This window comes from Chiloscyllium plagiosum, unplaced genomic scaffold, assembly GCF_037043375.1.
Source record: "Chiloscyllium plagiosum isolate Xiang-an unplaced genomic scaffold, Cpla_swu_hap1 HiC_scaffold_6, whole genome shotgun sequence".
Taxonomy (NCBI): Eukaryota; Metazoa; Chordata; class Chondrichthyes; order Orectolobiformes; family Hemiscylliidae; genus Chiloscyllium; species Chiloscyllium plagiosum.
Window position 1 is genome coordinate 70,465,695 of NW_028270144.1, and position 19,575 is coordinate 70,485,269.

Genomic DNA, 19,575 nt, shown 5'->3' on the forward strand with positions numbered 1-19,575 from the left:
TAGCAGCAGTTCTAATAGGATTGAATATTGTATTCACTTCAAGGGAGAGAGGAATTAGTCCAAGATGTTTTTTTACATTTAATATGGGCAGTTATGAGGGCATGAAAGCAGAGCTGGCTAAAGTGAATTAGCAAATTAGGTTAAAGAAAAGGTCAGTGGAAATGGCAGACATTTAAGGAGATATTTCAAGATACATAGAGTAGATATCGTACATACTTGAATAATAGTTGAATTTTTTGTCTACTTTTTAAGGTTAAATTTATGGGGTCAACTATTACATGGATACTATTTTTGAGATGCTGAATTCATGCCCTTCAAAATTCGTACTGTATCATTAGCAGAAGCCCAATTTATCTCTAAATGAGTAAGGGAAAAAAAATGACGGTAATTCTGAAAACCCAGAGCAGAATACAACAACCAGTGGACTGGAAGACCAGGAGCAGAGCGGAACAATCAGCAGATGGGGAAGCTGGAGCAGCATGTGACCAACCAGCACACTGACTCATAAACGTTGATCTGTTATATGTGAAGAACTAGTGTCGACTTTTACACAAGATATATGGAAAATTCCAGGTTATTTAGTCAAAAATAGGGGGTTGACTTTTGCATGAGATTGACTATTGCTTGAGTATATACGGTACATGTCAAACAGCAAGAAAAATTCTAATGGAAAGAACCATTATCTAGATGTAGGTTTGCTTGTTGAGCTGGAAGGTTCATTTTCAAATGTTTCATCAGCATTATAGGTAACATCATCAGTGATCCTCCGGATGAAGCGTTGGCGGCATGGCCCGGAAGCTCAGCGAGCAAACCTACATTCAGAACCTCAACCTAAGCTACAAATCTTCTCAAAACTCACTAACACCCATTATCTGTGCTTAACTAGAAATGTTAAAGATGGTACCAAACTGAAAGACAAAGAATATACTTGTGTAAAGACAGGCTGCAAATCAGAAGATTGGATAGAAGATAAAAAAAGTTTAAAAATTATCAAAATATTAATAAGGAGGGGAAATTCGAGTAGGAGAGAAAGCTAGCCAGAATCACAAACCAGATAATAGGAGTTCACATAAGTATTTAAAAAGTAAAAGCATTAATGAAGGTGTATGGTCATCCTATAGAAAATGAATTTGGAGAATTATTAATGAAAATATGAGGTAGCAGATGAATTTAATAGATATTTTGTATAGTCTTCACTATAAAGGATATTATTTGCATCCAAGAAGCAGGAGTTAGTCGGGTAGGGATGGAGGAACTCAGAAAAATCATCATTACTAGAGAAACAATGCAAAGTAAATGGTTGGAGTTGTAAGCTGACAAGCGCTTGGGTCCTGATGGATTTCATCCTGGGATCTTAAAAGAAATGGTGGTGAGGTACTTTTGTTTTGGTATTAATTTTCCAAATTTCCCTTGATTCAGGAAATGCCCAATTAGATCAGAAGATAGCAATGTAACACTTTTATTCCAAAACTAAGGGAAACAGAAAGCAAGAAACTATCGGCCAATTTTCTTAACATCTGTCATAGGGAAAATTTGATTATTAGATTAGATTGGGGTAATCAAGTATAGTCAACATTGGTTTATGAAGCACAACATGTTTGATCAATCTATTAAAGTTCTTTAAAGAGGTAACATATGATATGGATAAAGGGGAAACAGTGGATTGTACTGTTCTTTCCAGAAATCATTTAATAAAGTGAACTCTCTAAGATTACTGCAGCAAACAAAGCTCATTATGTAGAGGTAGCATATTGCCAACTATAGAGATTGGCTGTCTAACAGAAAGTAGGCATAAAGTAGGCTAGAAACTCAATTGTTTATAGTTGACATAAATGACTTTGATAAAGGCAGTGAAAGGATGGTTACCAAATTTATTGACAACTGAAAGAAATGTAGAAAAATAGGTTCTCAAGAAGTTACAAGGAGGCTACAAGAAGGTACAATTTCTTAAGTAAGCAGGCAAAGGTCTGGCAAATTTATGAACGTATTATGGGAAAGTGTGAAATTGTTCATTTTTGGCAGGAAGAGCTGTGATATTATAATCTTCAGAACTTCAATAACTGTTTATGGATTTACTGAATTAACTAAAGATAAAGTGATACACAGGGGGAAAGAATAGCAATAACTGTTTTGAATAAGTTAAAAAGACAAGGACAAACATAAACAGGAATTGAAAACAATTAACCATGTCTGGCAAAACAGGAGTGGAGATTACAATGACAGCTGCATGGTAAACTGGATGCTTTATTCCCACAAAGGACAAGGATTATCTTGCAGAATTTAAGGAGTTAATCGCAGGAAAGCTGTGCCTTCAAACAGATAGTTAAGGCCAAAAGTAACAGGGAACATAGAAAGGACTTTAAGAATCATCAATATATTTCCTCATAGACCTGAGAAATGAAAATTTGTGTAAGAATCAACACCAGAACTCCCTGTTAGCAGAACTCTAGAGAACAACTTTGCACAAGGATTAAACCCTGGATACATCAGAAGACAGATCACTGTTGGTGGAAGTTCCACCATTTATTGGGTAATAGCCAAATTGCTGTTTGCAATGGAAAATTAACAGAATTAACATTTACTGTGAAATCTGAAAGAGAATGCTTCGCTAAATCTAATGCTTTGCTGAATTCTGCAGTCGAGGAGACAGCTTGTCTTTGCTGAACTTTGTAAACAGGGAGAAAGTGAGGACTGCAGATGCTGGAGTACCAGAGTTGAAAAATGTGGTGCTGGAAAAACACAGCAGGCCAGGCAGCATCCGAGGAGCAGGAGATTCGACGTTTCGGGCATAAGCCCATCTTCAGGAAATTCCTGAAGAAGGGCTTATGCCCGAAACGTCAATTCTCCTGCTCCTTGGATGCTGCCTGGCCTGCTGTGTTTTTCCAGCACCACATTTTTTAACTCTGAACTTTGTAAACATTCATCCTGGCCTTGCGAGCAGTCGAATTCAGCAAAGAAGCTAAGGAAAACATAAAGACAGTTATGTCCATGGCAAGGAAATGAAAAAATAAGAACTCTATTGTTTTCTAGCCCTTGTCCTTGAGGGTGTGATAAGAATGGTATAAAAGGAATATGTGAGTTTTATTCATTGCCCTTACATGAGGCATTTTTGCCAAGTGTATTGGTTCCTCATGCAACGGGTTAAAAGTAAAACTTTTTCTTTGCTCTTGCTAGCAGTTGAATCGAGTCAATTTAATTTCCACGACAGTAAACTTGGGGGCTCATCCGGGATAGATGAAGAACCAGTCAGCAAAGCAAAAGAGAGCAGAAGTGAATAGAAAGCACGGAAAGCAATGTCAAAACTAGGGCTTCTCCAGGTTACTGGGATAACCAGAGCCACAATAAGAAAATCTAAAAACATTTTGTTTGTCATCACAAACCAGATGTCTTCAAAAGTCCGGCATCAGATAACTATATTGTTTTTGGCGAAGTGAAGATTCATGATTTATATCAGCAAGCTCAAATGGCTGCTGCAGAGAAATTCAAGGTACAGGTAAGCCTCTTTCCATTATGCTTGGCAACGAAGACTTGCTTATGCTAATCTCTTCTACTAACCTTACAGGCACTGAAACAAGTCCCACCCCCATACTGAGCACTAAGATTGCGAAGTGTGGACTATATATTCAATATAACAATGATGCATATAAGCCGATGCCTACCTCTATGTTATATGTGGAAGGTACACCAGTTACCTTTTTGGTAGATACAGGGACAACATATTCAGCCCTTAAATTAAGCCAGTTTAGACAATCAACGCCAATAAAGATGAGTGGAAGGTTCCTGAACACAATGGGTGCATCAGGAGTCGTGGTATGAGAGAGATTTTCCGCACCCCTATTGTGTGAAACTAGTAATGGGGAGACATTCCAATTCTCATTCATGCTATCGGAATTCTGTTCTTTAAATCTGATGGGTCGGGATCTCATAGGGAGACTTGGGTTGGATTTGCTCAGTACCCCGACCAGCTTGCAGGTAATTCAAAGGGAAGATTTACCAGTGCAGGCTATAAAATACAACCCACGACCCCTGATGTATGTCTATGAGTGGCGATTAAGCCAGAGAGCGATAAGTTCAGTGTGCGATTCACTCACCCTGGAAGCAAGTAACCATTCAAAGTTTGGGAGAAGATTTGTAGCTTGGGTGCTCGTTGTTGTGGTTCTGTTCGCCGAGCTGGGAATTTGTGTTGCAGACGTTTCGTCCCCTGTCTAGGTGACATCCTCGGTGCTTGGGAGCCTCCTGTGAAGCGCTTCTGTGATGTTTCCTCCGGCATTTATAGTGATTTGTATCTGCCGCTTCCGGTTGTCAGTTCCAGCTGTCCACAAATTCAATCAATAAGCACATCGACCTGGACCCAATATACCGGCCACTGCAGCGGACAGCTGGAATTGACGACCAGAAGCGGCAGGTACAAATCACTATAAATGCCGGAGGAAAGATCACAGAAGCGCTTCACAGGAGGCTCCCAAGCACCGAGGATGTCACCTAGACAGGGGACGAAACGTCTGCAACACAAATTCCCAGCTCGGCGAACAGAACCACAACAGCAAGTAACCATGTTAATCCTATTAACACCGATTTTCTTGCTGTGGACATGCTGCACTGCACAGCACACATACACCGCGATGGCCCTGACAAATCATATGAGAATGATTGGTTCAGGAGATTGGTTAAACCAGATCAGTTGTTATTGTGCGAATTTTATTGGAGTGATCACAGATGTGCAGTCAGTGTGAACTTATCTAAAGTATCTGTGGCGGCAAGTAGACCCTATCTTTTTGATGTGGAAAGCTCTTTTCCTCACATGTCACTGGCGAAGGTGTCCAGCGACAGGTTTCTCTGTTGTGGATTTAGCAAATGCCTTCCTTAGTGTACCGGTACACCCAGATATCAATTCTGGTTCGCTATTTCATTCAAAGGGAAACCATATACCTTCACACGACTTTGTCAAGGTTACTGTGTGTCCCCCACCATATATAATGAGGCTCTACGCAGGAGTCTGGAGCTTCTGCAGTATGTAGATGATTGCTTAATAGCAGCATTGACAGAGGAACAATGTGAGAATGATACCCTTGCGTTGCTCTGCCATTTAGTGAGGGAAGGGCACAAAGCTAGTCTCGCAAAGCTACAATTTGTGCAACAACAGGTGAAGTTCTTAGGACACTTAATATTTGAACAAGGGAAGGCCATTGGTCAAAACAGAGTTCAAGTAATCCAGCAAATTCCAAAGCTTCACATGAAGAAACGAACGCTATCCTTTTTTGGGCATGTGCTCTTACTGTAGAATTTTTATCCCACATAACGCAACCATTGAGGCGCCCCTAAGTGACATAGCCCATGGCAAAGGGTTGCAGAACCAGAGTCCTTTGCAGTGGATCCCAGAGGCCGAGAGTGCCTTTGATGAATTTAAAAAGGCGCTCCAAACTACACCTACACTGTGGATTCTGAATCCAAACAAGCCTTTTGTACAAACGGTGGATGAGAAGTGTGGCTGCATGACATCTGTGCTGTTACAGGATCATGGGGGAAAGTTGAGGCCAGTAGCATATTTTTCGGCTAAACTAGACCCCGTAGCGGCAGGATTGCTTAAAAGTCTGTGAGCCGTGGCTGCAGCTGAAAAGGCTGTTGTAGCATCCAGGGATATAGTTGGCTGTGGTGAATTAACCCTACTGGTCCCACATGCAGTATCCTTACTGCTTTCAGAGCAAAAGACCGCACACATGTCAGCAGGGTGTTGGCTCAGATATAATACTGTGCTCTTGGAGATGCCTAACATTACAATAAAGTGATGTAACGTCCTTAACCCTGCTAGCCTTCTCCCCACAGAAGGAGATGGAGACCCACATGACTGTGTCGCTCTAACTAATGAAATTTGCAGCCCTAGACCAGATTTGCAGGATTCACCACTTCAGCAATCCAGATATGGAGTTTTTTGTGGATGGTCAGCATTCAGGAGCAAGGAGACAGGCCAGAATTGTGTTGGGTATGCTGTAGTGACTACCGACGAGATAGTCAAAGTGGGATCACTCCCTTCTCATCTGTCAGCACAAGCAGCGGAGCTGATTGCCTTGACTGAGGCCTGTAAATTGGCTGAGGGAAAGACAGTGAATATTTACACCAATAGCAGATACGCATTCGGGGTTGTACATGATTTTGGAACCCTGTGGAAACATAGGGGCTTCTTGACCTCCACCGGAAAGCCCATCCCACACCGTGGCCTGATTTCTGACCTCCTGGAAGCGGCCCTATTGCCTAAATCAATCGCTGTGTGTAAGTGTGAAGCCCACACAAAAAATAACGATTCTATTTCTCGAGGTAATGCAAGGGCAGACTCAGTAGCAAGGACGGCAGCTCAGCAGCCGATAAGTGATCAGTTTGACATGTACATGACAAAAAATTGTACTCCAACAGCAGATATACGGGAGTTACAGTCACAGACCACACAGGAAGAAAAGCGTGAGTGGATGAAAGCAGGATGCAGTGTGAGGGAAGGAGTATGGTGTGGCCCCAATGGTAAACCCTGTCTACCACCATCATTATTTCCATTCTATGCCAATTCTAAGGACTATGTGTCAAAAGGGGGATACATGACAGTAGTCCAGCACATTGGTACACTAAGGGATTTACTCATTACTCCCAGAAATATTGTGAACAATGTGTTATCTGTGCGACTAATAATGTGGAGAGGGGAATACAGATGAGTCAGGCAGCACATCCCCAACCCCAAAGACCCTTTGAACAATTACAAATGGATTTTATTGAACTAACGCCCAGCGAAGGGAAAAGGTATTATCTGGTAATAGTTGATATGTTTTCCAAATGGGTGGAAGCGTTCCCCACATCTAAACAAGATGCCAGTGCAGTAGCCAAGGCTTTGCTAACTGAAATAATTCCGAGATGGGGCATCCCTGAAAGGCTTAGTGGTGACAATGGGACACCATTTATTAATAATGCCTTACAGCAGATCAGTGATTATTTGGGAATAAACTTGAGACAACACTGTGCCTACCACCCAGCGAGCGGTGGGGCAGTGGAGAGAGAAAATGCTCTGCTAAAAAATAAATTGACAAAGTGTTGTGAGGAATTAGGGGTGACATGGACAAAGGCACTTGCGATTGTGCTAATGTATATGAGATCTTGGAGGAGAGGAAGAAGTAATCTTAGCCCATTTGAAATTTTGTTTGTTAAGCCGCCCAACACAGGAATTAGCCCAAGACCTAAGGTAAGACAGATAAGAGGCCATTGTGAGCATGAGATGTTGTGTTACTGTATAAAACTCTCTGCACTTTTATCTCAAATACAGAATCAAGTGAAAGCAGCACTACCCCAACCAGCCGAAGGGAAGCTGCACGATCTAGAACCTAGAGACTGGATGGTGGTGAAAAACTTCAGGAGGAAAAACTGGAAGGCGAAGAGGTGGCTGGGACCATTTCAAGTGCTCCTTACAACACAGACAGCTGTTAAGATCTCTGAAAGAGCCACATGGATACACGTCAGTCATTGCAAACGTGTATCTGGGCCTAAGGAGACATCAGACAACACTGGAACCAATTAAGTGCAAGTAGTTGTTAGAAGCCACATACAAATATGGGGCTGCCCCAGCCCACACTGATAGCAAGCACCCTGGTAGGACTATTCATAAGGGCAGGGGCGTCTGGGATACAGCCCCAGACGGTAATCTTAACAGAGGGTGCTAAGGGGACCATCACATGCAACCCATGGCTGTTTAGAAACCAGGATGACTATAAATGGGATAATAAATATTCATGCAGGGATCCTTGCAGTGCCGGTGACTGGCACTTAGTAGTAGCCACCACTGCTAAAGGGACACCTGACACGGGAAATAGATATTCTATGATCAAGGTAGGAGGTACAAGGGCATGGGTGATAATATCCAAGACTTAGAAGAGCGATGAGGGAGTCTGGTGGTGTGGAATAGATAGACCCTTCTCCGACATCTATAGGCAGGTGAATATAGTAGTACAGTCGCCCCCCCCCCCCGCCCACCCCCCTCCACCCCCCACCCCGAGATGCAGTGCAGAACGTCTTACAGAAGATAGTAGCACCGGGGACTGGCAACCAACCAAACCAGATCATGGACCTAACCCCAAGCAGAGCAGAGGGCATTAATGTCACGCCCGAACCCAAAGGAAGTCAGCCGGGGCTAGACAGTGAGTCTAACTCGGTAGTGGAATTGGCCACTATCGGGAGATAAATGGCGTAAATGCGGTTCCTGTAGGTTGGGAGGTGCGAAGGGCCATTGCTAGATGTGAAGGGAACAGAGCATGTGCTTTGGCCCTAATACAACACCGGAGATTAGACGTTGGTTACCCTTTGCACACAGCCCAACAGTGGACTACCGAACCAATTAGAGAGAGCCTGGCGAGAAATGCTAGCTTTTGGATTAGTGGTGCTGGAAGAGCGCAGCAGTTCAGGCAGCATCCGAGGAGCAGCAAAATCGACGTTTCGGGCAAAAGCCCTTCATCAGGAATGCTAGCTGCTTGCTTCCGCGGGTGGCGACTACCCTGACCCTGATAGGGGGAGCAATTAGGGCAAATCTCGCGCCACCACCCGAACTCAAGGATAACTGCAGTCCCAAGGCTGACACGCTCCCGACCACAGCCTTCCACATAATGGAAGGCAGGGTAGAACCGTGTATTTGTAACAATTGGGAAAACTCCATTTGGGGATCTCCCAGTGTACTACGACGCTGTACTTGAACAATGACTCTTGCTCAGCAATCTATGCAAATGGTACGATCATAAACATTGCTTGTTCCTTTATCAATAATCAGACCATGATGGCGGGTATAATATGGGCCTGTGGAGAGAAAGGGTACCACCACCTTCCCCTGGGATGGAAGGGGTGCTGTTACCCCGCGATACTGTCCACTGGCACAACAGTGTTTGTCCCAAGGGCCGATAACAGACACACCCGAAGGGACATCTCACGGCACTGGAATGGGTACACACTCGCAGTCCCCTAGACTACACCAGGAGTGAACATTGGGTGGTCTATTCTCTTGGGAGCAGGGACAACAGTAGCAATAAACAAGATTAATGGCCTCACATACAGTGTATTACTGTTAGCAAATGAGACGGAGGAAGGCCTAGCATTCATTAACACTGAGTTAACGGTGGTAAGGGAAGCAGTGATACAAAATCGATTAGTACTTGACGTACGGACGGTTGAAAGAGGGGGTGTCTGCAAAATGTTAGGTACCTCATGCTGTTTTAATATTCCTGATGAGTCCCAAAATATCACTAGTGTAATAAATCATATGAAGGCAGCGATACGATCGCTTCCCCCAGCAGATGACTCCTGGTTCCAATGGCTCACCTCCCTTTGGGGAGAATGGGGGTATTGGATCCTACATGTTCTACTAGTTGTAGGACTGCTCTTACTCATAGTGCTTTGTATAGGACCCTGCTTGTGTACCTGCGTATGCCGCTTCCTTATGAGTGCAGTAGGATACCAAATGGTAAAACTATTAGTGGCCCCACGGCAGGAAGATCTGATTGCATGGACCCCATCCTACCATGACATTGACGAGTGAGACGTGTGAACATGGGATGTGTACACGGCATACCAGAGCAAGTGACGATACCACCACAAAGCTGTGTCACAGGTAGGTGATGTCTGAGGAAAGGCCTGGTGTTCCCTAAGCATTTTTGATATATAGCTTTTCTGGCTCTGCATATTTTTTGGTTGTTGTCTTTGCAGTCATAAAATGACAAAAAGGGGAGAAATGTAATGGAAAATTAACAGAATTAACATTTACTGTGAAATCTGAAAGAGAATGCTTTGCTAAATCTAATACTTTTCTGAACTTTGTAAACACTTTGCTGAATTCTGCAGTCAAGGAGACAGATTGTCTTTGCTGAACTTTGTAAACGTTCAACCTGGCCTTGTGAGCAGTCAAATTCAGCAAAGAAGCTAAGGAAAACATAAAGACAGTTATGTCCACGACAAGGGGATAAGAAAATAAGAACTCTGTTTTTCAGCCCTTGTCCTTGAGAGTGTGATAAGAATGGTATAAAGGAATATGTGAATTTTGTTCATCATCCTTACATGAGGCATTTTTGCCAAGTGTACTGGTCCTGCGTGCAGAGGGTTAAAAATAAAGCTTTTACTTTGCTCTTGCTAGCAGTTGAGTCGAGTCAATTTAATTTCCATGACACTGTTGTGAGACCTAACTTGCTTACTTGAGGGGTTTTATTTGGTTGCTCCATGCAATAATGTTTAAATCATTGTTTCAGTACTTGATTGTCTATGAGATTTCTTAATGTAGTAAAGTCAATCATAGAATCCCTGCAACGTGGAAACAGGCCATTTGGCCCGACAAGTCCACACTGACCCTCCGAGGAGTAACCCACCCAGACCCATTCCCCTATTACTCTACATTTACCCCTGACTAATGCACCTAACCTACACATCCCTACACATTTAACATGGCCAATTCACCTAGCCTGCACATCTTCGGATTGTGGGAGGAAACTGAAGCTGTCGGAGGAAACCCACGCAGACACAGGAAAAATGTGTAAACTCCACGTAGACAGTCATCCGAGGCTGGAATCGAACCCAGGTCCCTGGTGCTGTGAGGCAGCAGTGCTAATCACTGAGTCACTGTGCTACCCCAAAGATGACGTGTGCTGATTTACTACCTACGAGCAAAAAAGAAGCATGTTATCTAAATGGCGAGAGACTGCAGAGCTCGGAGTTGCAGATAGCTAAGTGCTCCCCCGCCCCAACCTTCTACCTTAAGTTTCCCCACTTCCCAATTTTCGTCCCCTCTGCTGCATGCTGCCTTCAATTCCCAGAATTGTGTTACCCAAATTTCCGATCAGTACTGTCACCCATGAAAACCCCACTTAACTTTTATTGATCTGGCCACTGGAACTGTCTGTCGCCTATCATACTGACCATTTAGACTGAGAGCTATGATTGATGTGTGACTGGACCCGTCACTGATCTGTTTCCAGATCCCAAATTGACTTAGCTAAAACTGCTCAGACTGATTGCAGAACCTACCATGGCCCACTCCTCAGACTATAGAGATACAGACTCCTGACCCTCCCTGTCCCAAGTGGCCAACTAACATCATAAGATGTAAGAGCAGGCGTAAGCCATTCAGCCCGTTGAGTCTGCTCCACCATTCAATGAGATCATGACTGATCTGATAATCTTCAACTCCATTTTCACGCATTTTTCCCCTTTAACTCTTTGATTCCCTTACTGATTAAAAATTTATGTTAATATACTTTCTCATCCAGCCACATCAGCTTTTTGGTATTCCTGAAGAAGGGCTCATGCCCGAAACGTTGATTCTCCTGCTCCTTGGATGCTGCCTGACCTGCTGCGCTTTTCCAGCAACACATTTTCAGCTCTGATCTCCAGCATCTGCAGTCCTCGCTTTCTCCTCTATGATTGAATATTGTCCACTTAGCTGCATGGGTTCAGCTGTAATAACACTCATGGAGCTTGACACCATCCAGGACAATGCAGCTTACCTCATTCCAAACCTACTTTTCATCTTAACCATTTACTCCCTTCATCACTGGTGAAAGTGGAAACTAGTGTGTACCAGAAACAAGATACCCTACAGCCAATGAGTCCTTCAATTGTCAAACATGTGGCCTCTATCAAATAAAAGGACTAGGGCAACACCATCAGCTGGAACTTTCCCTCCCAGCCACACACTTCCCTGAGTTAGAACTTTATCACCAATTCTTCACAATCACTGGGTTTTTCTTCCAAGCAGCACAACAGGTGAACCTACACAAAATGGAATGTGGTGGTTCAAAAAGGCATCTCACTGTCACCTTTCCAAGGACATTTAGGTATGAGCAATAAGTTCTGACCTCGCTAATAATGCTCACATCCATGAAAGAATTCTTAGCCCCTTGTCTCTGATGTTTCTATTTCATTACTTTTGTGCCGATCCATGTGACTTTGTAGAGATCAGGAAGTATAACTGTTATAACATATCTTCTTCTGTTCTATGTTGTAGTGGTTGTGCACCACGAGAGCCAACTTATACATTTAATGAGTCAAACATCTCAGGCACCTGTATTCTCTAACTAAAAAAAATTATCAACTCTTTTTCCCTTGTGGATTAATAGATTTGCTAACTTTAGGCTACACTTGGTTAGCATATTAGTACTATTAGGAGGTGAAGAAATCCAAACAAAATACCTCTTGGAATTAGTCCTAGGAACAAACTTCTGTGGTACCTGCTGGAAGAGAAAGAGATGATCTTTATTGCAGCACTACATTGCATAACATATAATGACAGTAATCTGAATTTAATAAGTGTATTTGATTAGCTACACATATCAAAAATCATTAACAAGAAGAGATTGATCATAGGATTCCTCCTAACATAACTGTATATGCTCGAGGATAAATGAATCATTTTCTTTCTATTCGTAATCCAGAGACCCAGGTAATTTTCTGAGGACCTGAGTTCAAATCCTATCATGGTAGATGGGGATATTTGAATTCAATAAAAACCTGAAATTAAGTCTAATAATGACCAGAAGACCATGGTTAATTGTTGGGAGAAACTTCATCTGACTTTACTAATGTCCTTTGGGGAAGGAAATGGCCTACATGTGAATCCAGTCCCATAGCAATCTGGTTAATTCCTAACTCTCCTCTGGGCAATAAGTGCTGGCCTAACCAGTGACACCCGCATCCCATGGATGAATTAAAAACACATGCAAATATTAGCTTCAAAATTAACAACATATTAACTTATTTTGAAAATAATTATACTGGCAAATGAAAAGGTAAATTTGCCATGATTTCTGCAATGCAAAATTTGAATCTAGTTGTTAATTGAAAGAAATTTTACCAGATTAAAGTTTTAATTTAAATATTATCTCTATAGATATTGCTTTAAATACAAGTTGAATATGTAGTCATCATATTGGTCCCATAAAAAGCAATCCAGGTATATTAAAATAATAATGAAGCAGTTAAATTAAGATTGGCATCCCTGGATTCACTCTACCTTTTGAGAAATTACAAAGGCATTTCATAGCCTAATACATTAATACCTGAGAGACAACACATTGTAAATCATTTAAATTGTTCAATTTCACGATCTCCAGAGTGATACACAAAAGGCACCCAACTTGTCTCTGCCGAAACGGTTTAAGGATACCTTTACAGCCAAGTTCATTGATCTGCATACAATTCATTTATCATTCATGAACAATTCCAGCTATAGCCCAGTCTATTAGATGAAACAAATTGCATTGCCTGCCAACTGCAATCATTTGTCAACTTCCCACTCCCAGGAGATTACATTTACTATGCTGTCCCTATTTCAGCAAGATTACTTCGCAACACAATCAGCAGGCTTTTCAGGTTTCAAAGTGCTAAATGAATGGTCCAAGTTAGTCTATGCCATATATTTTTCAGTGCTTTAAGACCATGCCATCTGTTTTTGAGGCCAAAAGCAAGAGATAATGGATATTTTATTTAGGAACATAATTTCACAAATACAACTGCACTTGCTCTGTGCCTTTTTCTTCTTTTAGTGGTATCTCAAATGCAAGCTTTTGAGGGTGTGCATGTGTGTGTCTGATTAATTTACGTCATTTCTATTCCACCAGAGAGTTTGAAAATACAACACATACAGTATCAAATGTTGCTTCACAGACAATTTAAAAAAGATCTGAAATGAGCACACTTGACAACTGATGTGGCTCTCTTAAAGAGTGTAGTTTATTTAACCATTGCTTTTTAATTTACTTTCTGTAAATCTAACATGTTCCTACCATGTATTATAACTAGATAATACATGAGACTTGGTTGTAGAGCAAAACATATTTAATGGTATTAAAGGATTTAAATTTTACATTTACCCAGTATGATTCTTGGCAGCAATCCTGAGCCCTGTCAACACAGATGTAAATACTAAGGAAACAGAGTGCAGGTGAAAGGGAGCTTTTGTGAATTCTGCACCTCTTTGATCCACCAGATTGAGCTCCAGAATAACTTGAGACAATAGGTCCACTGTTCAAAATGATTACATTCTGAACCATATGTTTGAGACAAAGGTAATTTGATGTATTTCGTGCCCAGCTGGACCAACGTTCTGAATATGTCGCTTTCAAGGACAGCAACAACAAATAATGATGTTTAGATGTTAGCCACAAATATCTACACTTGAATAAGTTTTGTGCATTATCCCCCCAATTAATGTTCTTAATTGTACATTATGATGCCTTGCATCTTACACAAAACCTATCTTACATGTGCAAGCAACATGTTTCATGATGGTGGAAAAATGGTTGGGGTCAATCAGAGAATCACAGGGGGCTTCCGAACCTCAGGATAAGGGGGTGAGGATAGTTTGTGGCTTTGGTGATGGGGTTTGGTGGTCTGATTGGCAATTAGAGATTGAGACTTCTGAAGGGCAGGTTGGCATTTTGGAATGTAATTTGAGGTCAGGCCTTGAGAGATCAGGAGCTGGGATGTGAGATCCAGGGCCTTGGAGAAGAGTAGACACTGGATACAGGAGTTAATGGACCACTTCATGAGGGAGGTTCAAAAAAGATACACATTTGAGGGGTTGCTTAAGTGCATAAAGGGACCAGATCCACTGAATCCTCACCAGAATATAACTGTCAGGTTTACCACACGTTGACAAATTCATCTCCTTGGAATGGAGTGGTATCTCCCACACATTCCTACCTCATTTAAAGGCAAAGGTGAGTGGGTTGGGGATGGGTTTGGTTTGTGAATTTGATTTTTAAGATTCTCTTCACTCCACTTCTCAACCCCATACATCTGACCCAACCCATCTGTTCTTGTGCTTTGATTAAAACTTGCCAAAAAAGTGCAAAGTGAAATGTTCCAATCAGAAAGACATTCAAGAAGGATAGCAGTAGTCTACTTTATAAATTAATGGCTCTGAAAGTGTTACTGTTGAATTTGCATTAGTTCCATCCAACTTGATAATGTCATACAACCTTTGGGTTTGAGGCACTGAGTTCTACACTAGCTTTCACGGACAGCAAATATGTTCTGTACACCTCCCAATGGTCCTCAGTAATTAAGCCAGATTCATTATTTAAGTTGTAATTATTGAGATTATGCAATAAACCATCTCATTAACAAAGACAAGTGCCTCTTCTTTTTGGACTCACAAGTGTTCTATCCTCTACCATTGACATGTAGACAGATCCTGACACAATATAGACAAAGGAGCAGCACTGTGGTGCAGTTGGACCATAGAATCCCATGGAAACAAGCTATTTGGCCCAGCAAGTCCACACCGACACTCTGAAGAGTATCTCACCCAGACCCATTCCCCTACCCCTATTACTCTACATTTCTCCTGACTAATGCACCTAGCCTACACATCCTTGAACACTATGGCAATTTAGCAAGGCCAATTTACATAACCTGCACATCTTTGGACTGTGGGAGGAAGCAGGAGCACCCAGAGGAAATCCATGCAGACATGGAGAGAATGTGCAAATTCCACACAGTTGCCCGAGGCTGGAATCAAACATGGGTCCCTGGTGCTGTGAGGCAGCAGTGCTAACCACTGGGCCACCGTGCCACCCTACCTGTGAACAAAACAGCCTTGATTCAGGTTTTACTGCTTCAGGGGTATTTAATAGCGTCTTTGTATGGATTGATTAAAAATACCGAGAAAACTGAGGATTCTCTTTATCCTATGCCACGTACTGATACAGGTAGCCAATGTCCGCAGCACTAATCAGGGTAAATACCACAGTAGTTTTGTTAGATTGTTGAGATAGATAGTATTAATTGAATTAAGTAAATGTAATTACAATTATTGCTTTATATGTAAATCTTATTGTGGACTAAGGCGACTTAATGATTTAGAGTCATAGAGTCAGAGATGTACAGTATGGAAACAGACCCTTCGGTCCATGCCGACCAGATGTCCCAATCCAATCTAGTCCCACCTGCCAGCACCCAGTCCATATCCCTCCAAACCCTTCCTATTCATATACCCATCCAAATGCCTCTTAAATGTTGCAATTGTACCAGCCTCCACCACTTCCTCTGGCAGCTCATTCCATACACATACCACCCTTTTGTACTAAGACATTTCTTATCTACTGTCAACCAAGTGAATAATGAAAAGTTACAGCACAGCAAGACATCATTCAACCCAATGTGTCTGTGCCCACTGAAAGCAAAACTAGATGTCCATTTTGATCCCACTTTCTAGCACCTGGTCCATAGCCATGCAGGTTACACAGCTTCAGGTACGGACTCAGATTCCCTTTAAATAAGTTGGGGGTTTTTGTTTCTATCACCAAATTGGGCAGTGAATTCCAGACACCCATCATTCTCTGGGTATAAATGATTTTCCTCATGTTCCCTCTAATCCTTCAACCAATTATCTTAAATCTGTGCAACCTGTTAATTCATTTCTACATTAAGGGAAACAACTCTTTCTTGTCTACACTACCCTCATGGTTTTGTATACTTAATTCACCACCTTCTCTTTCTAAGGAAACGCGCTTTGCCTATCTAATCTTTCCTTATGCTACAATTTTCAAATGTTAGCTTTGCATTATCCTTCTCATGTACTTTAGAAACCTCCATGAAAAAACATATTGTTAATTCAAACAGCTTCACTTCTGCAAAATTACAGCATGAATAGCCTTTAAGATGTCATAAATGGAACATTAATTCGGAACTGAGGAAAACTTTGGAAAAATTCCATCTCCTTATTTTTATAACCTATCATCAAAAAATATCCTGCTCACTTATTTTACAAATACTGTTATTAGAATCTCCAACAAAGTACAATAAATGGAAACATAATGAAACTCTGCTTTCTATTATCACAATTAACCCAAAGTATCTGTTCTCTTACTAAACACTTTATAATTAGTTCATGCAAGAATGCTGTGTAAATGTGTCCTTTTCAAACATTACAAACTATTATAGGAATGCAGCCACACATACTAAGAAGCCAACAGTTATAAATCCCAAAGGATGTGGAAGTGCCTTGAGTTGCTAAACTAAAGGAACAAATTACAGATGAACACAATGGATCTATTTAGCCAAGAGTTGGCAGTCTGGATGTAGACTTACTCTGTAGGTAATAAATTTTCACATCCACCAAACATCAACAGCCGAAGGTTCAAGAGTCACAAAAAGAACCTTGTAGTAAAATAGGTTTTTGTTGGACAAATAATTCAAATTTCATTTCATTTGTTACAATAAATTGTTTATTTAGTTATCTTAAATGACACCATTTATACATTAAGTCTGACTGATCAAAACGCGATTTTCTTGTATGAGCACATAATTCATAGAACAGTGAATTTTACTAGTTAAAGATAAGGAGGATCAAATCTCTCCCTTAGATTTTTCTACAACGCTTATTAAGAAAATGTACACAAAGTTGCAGAAATATTAACTTTGAAATCATTTTAGTCCAGAAAGTTTCATCACTTCAGTATCTAATTTCATAGTTCAGTTTTAATATGTCAAAATAAACTTGTTGAACGAAAATCAACCAATACCAAATCATTCAAAACATATTTAGCGTGAATTATATAGTTTTCCTTTCATAAATTATTTTTACATGTAACATTAGTAATATTTTTCATAGTTAAAATAGATGGTAAATGTTGTGCTGACAGTACAGTAGTCACTTATAGGTCTCAGAAGGCACCTATAAGGTTGTTCTGTACAGCTAAAGACCTGAATAAGTCAATGGCCTTGTGCTTTCTGGCTGCCCAATATTCTCACACACATTCTCTTTATTTTACTTATGTTATGTCTAATGATAAACTTTCAATATTCACTCATGTTTACATCATCCAGGAATTACACAGTCAAATCTCATTGATGATTTACTTACATAGTTCATGGCTATCAAATATGCCTGATATAACATTTGACATTTCTTAATTTTGAATGATGGTTAGATCATGAACAGTTATTATTTTATTGTGGAGAAAGTGAGGACTGCAGATGCTGGAGATCAGAGCTGAAAATGTGTTGCTGGAAAAGCACAGCGGTCAGGCAGCATCCAAGGAACAGGAGAATCGACGTTTCGGGCATGAGCCCTTCTTCAAAAATGGGGAAAGTGTGTCCAGCAGGCTAAGATAAAAGGTAGGGAGGAGGGACTTGGGGGAGGGGAATTGGAAATGTGATAGGTGGAAGGAGGTCAAGGTGAGGGTGATAGGCCGGAGTGGGGGTGGGGGGCGGAGAGGTCAGGAAGAAGATTGCAGGTTAGGAAGGTGGTGCTGAGTTTGAGGGATTTGACTGAGACAAGGTGGGGGTAGGGGAAATGAGGAAACTGGAGAAATCTGAGTTCATCCCTTGTGGTTGGAGGGTTCCTAGGCAGAAGATGAGGCGCTCTTCCTCCAGCCGTCGTGTTGCTATGGTCTGGCGATGGAGGAGTCCAAGGACCTGCATGTCCTTGGTGGAGTGGGAGGGGGAGTTGAAGTGTTGAGCCACGGTATGATTGGGTTGGTTGGTCTGGGTGTCCCAGGGGTGTTCTCTGAAACGTTCCGCCTACTCGGGGACACTCGGACCAACCAACCCAACCACCCCGTGGCTCAACACTTCAACTCCCCCTCCCACTCCACCAAGGACATGCAGGTCCTTGGACTCCTCCATCGCCAGACCATAGCAACACGACGGCTGGAGGAAGAGCGCCTCATCTTCCGCCTAAACCTCTGCCCTCTAGTCCTGGACTTCCCCACCCCAGGGAAAAGACCTTGTCTATTTACCCTGTCCATGCCCCTCATGATGTTATAGACCTCTATAAGGTCACCCCTCAGCCTCCGACACTCCAGGAAAAACAGCCCCAGCCTATTCAGCCTCTCCCAATAGCTCAAGTCCTCCAACCCTGGCAGCATCTTTGTAAGTCTTTTCTGAACCTTTTCAGGTTTCACAACATCCTTCCGATAAGAAAGGAGACTAGAATTGCACACAATATTTCAAAAGTGGCCTAAACAATGTCCTGTACAGCCGCAACATGAACTCCCAACTCCTATACTCAATGCTTTGACCAATAAAGGAAAACATACCTTCTTCACTATGCCTTGTTCACTATGCTATCTACCTGCGACTCTACTTGCAAGGAGCTATGAACCTATGCTCCAAGGTCTCTTTGTTCAGCAACACTCGCCAGGACCTTACCAGTAAGTGTATAAGTCCTGCTCTGATATGCCTTTCGAAAATGTAGCACCTCATATTTGCCTAAATTAAACTCCATCTGCCACTCCTCAGCCCATTGGCCCATCTGATCAAGATCCCATTATACACTGTGGTAACTTTTTTCGCTGTCCACTACACCTCCAGTTTTGGTGTCATCTGCAAACTTACTAACTATACCTCCTATGTTCACATCCAAATCATTTATAAAAATACAAAAAGTCGTGGATCCAGCACTGATCCTTGTGGCGCACCACTGGTCATAGTCTGAAAGGCAATCTCCACCACCACTCTTCTTCTAACTTCAAGCCAGTTCTGTATCCAAATAACTAGTTCTCCCTGTACTCCATGAGATCTAACTTTGCTAGCCAGTCTACCATGAGGAACCTTGTCAAACGCCTT

General features: G+C 41.8%; 1 protein-coding gene across 2 annotated transcripts in view; it reads right to left on the bottom strand.

The window, feature by feature from the left end:
• Positions 1 to 19,575, bottom strand: part of aff3 (ALF transcription elongation factor 3) — a 97,746-nt gene that overhangs the window by 57,838 nt on the left and 20,333 nt on the right. For both annotated transcript variants that reach the window (XM_043691690.2, XM_043691689.2), the window contains exon 4: positions 12,193 to 12,233. In XM_043691690.2, coding sequence (XP_043547625.2) covers positions 12,193 to 12,233 — 41 coding nt within the window. The remainder of the gene's footprint in view (positions 1 to 12,192; positions 12,234 to 19,575) is intronic.